This window comes from Arachis hypogaea, chromosome 9 (assembly GCF_003086295.3).
Source record: "Arachis hypogaea cultivar Tifrunner chromosome 9, arahy.Tifrunner.gnm2.J5K5, whole genome shotgun sequence".
NCBI lineage: Eukaryota > Viridiplantae > Streptophyta > Magnoliopsida > Fabales > Fabaceae > Arachis > Arachis hypogaea.
In genome coordinates this window covers 15005232-15012028 of record NC_092044.1, presented here as the reverse complement: position 1 = coordinate 15012028, position 6797 = coordinate 15005232, and the positions used below count along the sequence as shown (strand labels likewise).

The following is a 6797-nucleotide window of genomic DNA, read 5'->3' as shown; positions in this document are numbered from 1 at the left end:
AAAACAAATAAGAAATCTAGGGTGCTAAAACAATTTTGATTCATTGTAAGGCCTTTCCTTCCTAAGCTTGCATCATTAATCTTGAAAAAACTTAGAGCACATAGAATAAATAAATAGGGGGAGAGGCTATCACCATGCCTAAGACCTCTTGATGGCTTGAACTCCTTTGAGAGGCATCCATTGAGTAGTAATTAAAAAGACACAGTACTGATATATGTGTAGCTTGCAAAACCATAGCTTGCTGAACCATCATTAGAAATTGCCATTCTATATGGTCGTAAGCCTTTGCCATATGTCTAACTTCAGCCTCATTTATCTTTTATTCCCCACCTTCTTCTTATGCATATAATGGAATGTTTCGAAGGCAACTACTAGGGACAAAAGTGCTCTGAAAGTCTCCAACAATCTTTCTAAGATGATCTTCAACCTGTTCGGTATTATTTTTGTCACAAGCTTAAACAAAACATTAAAAAGAAAGATGAGCTGAAAAGAAAAAGTATAGATAGACAATAATTTTTGTGAACAATGGATTCAATAAAGGAAAAATACATTATACTCTTAAATTACCCGTCTAAATTTAATATTAAGATAACCATCTGCACACCCAGTCAATTGAACATCCGTTGTTCATATTATTTAAAAAAATAATTGTTTACCTAGCATTATCCAAGATGAAAATCCATAATGTGCGTTAGCTTATTTACCTTTGAATTAAGACATAGAATTTAGATAAAGGTTACATCATACTAAACATTCATACTAACAATATGGCCAAAACTCAAAAGTAGTTCTATTTTTCTTTGGAGGGGGACATCATGAAATTAAACTTCATAAAAACACACAAAGCTCACAATTATTCCAAAACACTTAATCGTAGTACTCAGATGGAATAAAGATGGCTAGGAAGTCTAGCCTCAATGACCACTTCAAGAGGATATTTCTTTGGGGTTGAAAGCCCAAAAATTTCCTCCATATTCAAGTCTTCTTTCTTCATATTGTCAGGTAGTCTCCAATTAAAGCCATGCAACAAATTAGCCAAACTTGATTGAATCACCTTGAGTCCAAGAGGATAACCCGGGCACATTCTTCTACCAGCACCAAACGGCAACAACTCGTAGTCATGGCCTCTCACATCAATATTCTTACCAAGAAATCGCTCCGGTTGAAACTCAGTTGGGTTGTCCCATATCTTGGGGTCTCGGCCAACGGTCCAAATATGGATTAGCACTTGTGTCCCTTTCGGGATATCGTATTCGTCGATCTTAATATCTTCGCGGGCTTGCCGTGGCACCAACATTGGTGCCACAGGGTGTAGCCTCATTGCCTCCTTAACGATGGCGTTAATGTAAGGTAAATTAACAATGTCTTTCTCTTCAACCCATCGCTCTCTTCCTATTACTCTGTCTAGCTCTTCTGTTGCTTTCTTGAAAATCTCTGGCTTGTTCAATATCTCCGAGATTGCCCATTCTATAGTAACTGCAGAGCTCTCCGTTCCACCGGCTATTAAATCCTGATAAATATATATATAAATCAAAGTGATGCGATCATTTCTATTTTAAAGTAGTTAAAAAAAAGTTGCACAATTTTCTTAAAAGAAATATTATGTAATTAATATTTTTTATATTAGTTTTTATTTAAACTATTTTTAATTAATTCTGCTGATTCACGAGAAACTATAATGTTTAGCTAATTTTTTTTTTAATTTTTACTAAAGATGGAAATACTCGAATCTGCGATTTCTAAATGAATATGGAAAGATTATGCCATTTGAATTATAACTCATTGCGTTTATCTAATTGGTTATTTTTTGTAATTTTGTTCTAATTTAAAAAGATATTTTATTTTATTTTTTGGAAATAAAGTGAGGGACTGTTGTTGACTTGTTGTGCAGGAAAAAATAAAGAATAAATGCTAAAAATAGTGATTGAAAAATCACACTTGCGTTAATTAATTTGTTAAAAGATTAATATAACAAATTAGTCATAAAAAATACAATCATAATTTTTTGTAGGTCACCACGGTTTACTAAGGAGAGATAGCGTGCATAAACCGTGGAGAGTCACCACGGTTTATGAAGAAACTTGCTTGCACATAAAATCTTGTGGGTCACCACGGTTTATGTGTGGTAAATAATGGCCAGAAAACCTTATTAATTTTATGTCCAATAGAAAATGAATTTATTAGCACAATAAATTTATTAGCAGAATCTTAAATTATGTCTTATCAACAACAACTTTTTATAATAGAAAGAGTACAATAAAAAAAAATCAGATAATACTAAGAAAATGATTTTTATAGTGCTTAAAAAATTGATGTCTATTTACTAAAAAATAAAAAATTAATATTTAATTTAAAATGATGAAATTTAATAAATTTAAAATATTTAAAATTTGTTATGTAAAATAAATTAGAAAAAAATTAGACTCCAATAATAAACACCATGAAATTTTTGGATTTTTTTATTATAAAATAAAAAAATATTTTTAAAAATAAATTACACTAACATTAATGTTTGGAATCTGTGTTTTTATTTTTTATTTTGAGTTTTTATGAAGTTTTCAAAATCTTAGGCGAACTTATAAAAACTACTCAAAAGTTCGTTTAAGCTTAAGGTGACCTCTCTCATTATATTCATCTTTATTTTTTCATTTATAAAATAAAGATTTATTACGCTATAACATATTAATGAGTACAATAAAATAATTACTTGTTAATATTGGTATATTAATATTCATTAACATGCTTATTGATTAAATCTTTTATATAGATTTAATAAATTCACATATAAGTGTATATTGATACATTAGTATTTGTTAAATTTAAAATAAAAAATATTTATTATATTATAAGAATATTAATGAGTACTCTAAAAAATATTAATAAGTAATTATTTTATTATGTTCATTAATATTTTTTATAGTATAATAAATATTTAAATATAGTGTAAAATGAAGAATAAGGATAAACATAATGAAAAACTAATTGATAATACATGTAAAAATTTTATAGTATATATTAGTCAATAATACATAAAGAGAACGAAAAAATTTTATTATAAATATTCAATAGAAATAGATGATTTTTTTTTTCTTTATAAAATGTACTATATAGTGTGTATTTATTAGGCTGCCTTTGTTTTCAACAACAAAATAGGATAAGACACTGAAAATAGGATAGGACAAGACACTGATGGATAGAGACACAAAATTTTGTGTTCTTGTAATTCTACTTGGTGATAAACTAGAACAAATTATGAAAATCTAATTTATTCTCATTTTTTTCATTAAAAAAATTTGACATGAAAAATATAATAATAAAAAATATAATTATAAAAATTAACAAGAATAATAAAAAAAAATAAAAAATAAGTTGTGTCTCTTGGACATAAAATTAACAAGGTTTTTCTGGCCATTATTTACCACACATAAACCGTGGTGAACCACAAAATTTTATGTGCAAACAAGTTTTTTCATAAACCGTGGTGACTCTCCACGGTTTATGCACGCCATCTTTTCTTAGTAAACCGTGGTGACCTACCACGGTTTACACTCTATATCTTTTGGCCATAATCCGCTAGGACCTGCCACGGTTTATGCACGTTTTGAAACCGTGGTGGGTTGCCACAGATTACGTAGAAATGGCTTTTTGCACATACAGGTAACAAGAATCAGTTTTGTACATTTGGGTAAACGTTTTCTCTATTCTATTTATTTAAGTAACTTGCCCTAAATTAAATTAGTTTTTACCATTAAACTGGCAGAAGAACCAAGCGAGACTAGTTTTTTTGGTGAACAACAATGAAAAAAGAAAGCCAAGAAAAAAAAGTAGTAAAGAATCGAGACTTATTTGATATTACTAAAAATAATTAATACACATGAGTGATTTTTACTATTTACGTGAGAAAGAGATAAAGGGAGTATGTACCTGACTGAATGCTTTGATCCCATGCCTCTCAATTTTGACCTCAAGATTAGGATCCTCTCCAAGCTCCAAAAGCACATCTACCATGTCCTTAGCAACATAATCCTTTACAGCTATCCTCCTCTCGATGTGTTCATCCAACACATGCTCCATAAACCTATCAAACTTCTTAGCCACAGCCTTCATCCTCTTTATGTATCCCTGCAAATCCAAGAAGTTAATCCAGGGGATGAAGTCCCCTATGTTAAGTACACCGTTCATTAAGAACAACTCCTCTAGCATCTTGTTGAATTCATGCGGGGATATAATCGCGTTCTCCGATTTGTCCAAGTATTTCTTCCCAAACACCATGCGACTTATGACATTGAGGCTCATTGTTGAAAGATGGTCCTTCAACAACAGCGTTGTGTTAGTAGAGTTGGCAAGATCACTCAACAGGTTGCGCATCTCTTCTTTTCTTATGTATTCATATGACTCGAGGCATTTTGCGCTGAAGAGCTCCATTACCCACATTCTTCGCGCTTGCCGCCAGTATGGGCCGTACTGGGACCATAATACGTCGGAATAATTGTAGGTTGTGTATTTTCCGGCGGAGAATTTGGGTCGGTCGGCTATGGCGGCATCATGGGTTTTCAGGAAAGATCTTACCATCTCTACGGATGAACCCACAACTACAGGGTGGGAGCCGAACCAGAGATGCATGATGGGCCCATATTTTTTGCTGAGATCGTCGATGGACCGGTGAGGAAGGGATCCAATGAGGTTTAGGTTCCCTATGATGGGCCATGGTTTTGGGCCTGGTGGCAGATTATACCGGCGGCCACGAATATGGCGCAGGAGGATGTCTACGACCACAAAAGTGGTTAATATTGTTGCTATGGTTGGAATTAAGCCAGGGGATAACAAATCTATAGCCATATTTGAGTTTTGTGGTTTTTGTTTCACTGAGCTAAAGGAAGAGTGTTATGTGTGTTTAATATATGAATGATGGTCAATGTGTGAGTGGATGTATTTATAGAGAAAATTATTGTCATATTTGGCTGTGTACCATGTAACCTTTGTTGTGGCTTTGCTCAATTGTTTTACTCTTTTCTTTAGCATATTTAGTTACCTATACTTTTCTATTTATTAATTATAATTAGACTGATCTCTTCGGAATATAGTTATTAGAATCGAGTTGATAATTAACTCAACTAAAATACTCTATCATTGAGTTGCCGATCCAATTGTTGAATCATTGATTGAATTGATTAATTTGATTATATATATATATATATATATATATATATATATATATATATATATATATATATATATATATATATATATGATCCAATTGTCCTCAATAAATTCATTAATTAACATTAAATATGTGAAATCAAGATTAATGTTAATTATTTTATAATTAACATTAATCTTGATTTCACATATTTAATGTTAATTAATGAGTTTATTGAGGACAATCAATTAAATTTTTTTTTGATAATAATATAAAAAATTTAAGACAAAACCTTTCAATGTCAATAAATCAATGCATTCAAAAATTATGGACTCTGATAATTACATTAAACACCAACATTTTATAATTAATCTACAAATGTAGAATCATAATGAAATCTAAAGAAACTAAGAAACTAATTAACATGATAAAATCGGAAGATGAGAAATGTAGGATTAGGGTTTAGTAAATGTTAACAATGTTAAAAAAAAAAAAGGAAAGAAGACATACATGAATAAAGAACGAGGTTAACATCACAGCTGACGGAGGCAAGCTGCAACAACGGCAAACAATGGAGACAGCAACTCGCAAGAGAGAAACAAGCTCCAGGTGGACACTCCTCAACGCCAACGATGGCTGGAGTCGTGGAAAGCAGTCAACAACTACGAAATGGCAGCGAATGGAGGTGATGGGAGCTGACGGTGAGAGAGAAAGAAAAAGGAAAAGGGGAGAGAAGTGAGGTTAATGATGTTGCAAAAGTGGAAGGGAAAGGTTCGCAAATTTGAATTTAGGGTCAATTTTATCATCGAAAAAATCCACCGATAATGCACAGTCTGTGACCAAAGTGGTGCATTTTATTTAATTACCTTACAGTCGGATTTTTCTCCCTAAATCCGATGGTAATGATCGTGCCAATTTTTCTTTTTTTTTCCCTTCAATTATTACCGACGAATTTACCATTGGAAAATTGAATCCAACGATAACTTTTTTACCCAACAAATTTAGTGCCAAATCCGCTGGTAAATCCGCCAGTAAACCTGCCGCTAACTTCTGACACTAAATCCAACGGTATTTAGCATTTTTCTTATAGTGGTTGTCCCTGCCACAACAAAGAAGAGAGAGAAAGGGATGCTGGGATGAGAGACATATCGAAAGCAAAGAATAAACAGTGAGAAACTGAAAGAAAGGGAAAAAGAAGCAGAAGAAAGGAAAGTGGCAAAGGCAACGACAAAAGAGATCACAACAGTTATCGTCGTCTAACAAGTAGAAGCATAATGAAGCCGTTATACATCCATCTTTGTCTCCCTTCATCTCTTCCCTCTTCTCTTTCTTAATTGCTGCCTAGCTAGATTCGTTATCGTTTTCCTTTCCTGCCGCCGCGTCTGCTGTTGTTACACACACTGGAGGAATATTCATTCAAGTGTTCTTTTGGCTATTTTATGTCCTTTTGCTTCTTTTTATTTTCTCATCAGATCTAGGCATAAGTTTCTATTTTCTTTGTTATTGTTATCTTTCCCAAAACTTGAGTTGCTATTTAGTTGTTATTGTTATCCAAGCCTATTTTATTCTCATTCCCTTTCTTCTTTCTTTTCTTTCAGAGATGAATTAGATAATGATATTTTGTGCTTAATTGTATGTCGATGATGGTTCAAATTTT

The 6797-nt window shown here is 32.1% G+C and overlaps 1 protein-coding gene across 1 annotated transcript; it reads right to left on the bottom strand.

Annotated features, from left to right (window-relative positions):
- Positions 1-674: 674 nt before the first annotated feature.
- On the bottom strand, positions 675-5073 carry LOC112710497 (trimethyltridecatetraene synthase). The gene is made up of 2 exons (XM_025762735.3): positions 3925-5073; positions 675-1510 (listed from the first exon to the last, which is right to left on the bottom strand). Exons 1-2 carry the CDS (start codon positions 4837-4839, stop codon positions 881-883), a joined length of 1545 nt encoding a protein of 514 aa, XP_025618520.1. The 5' UTR covers positions 4840-5073; the 3' UTR covers positions 675-880.
- Between the last annotated feature and the right edge of the window lie 1724 nt (positions 5074-6797).

What these genes read in the sequence shown, in the direction of transcription:
- LOC112710497 (XM_025762735.3), bottom strand. Translation starts at nt 4,839, where the DNA reads ATGGCTATAGATTTGTTATCCCCTGGCTTAATTCCAACCATAGCAACA. An exon ending in GGATCAAAGCATTCAGTCAG is followed by an intron (nt 1,511 to 3,924) that starts GTACATACTCCC and finishes TATATTTATCAG; the next exon opens with GATTTAATAGCCGGTGGAAC.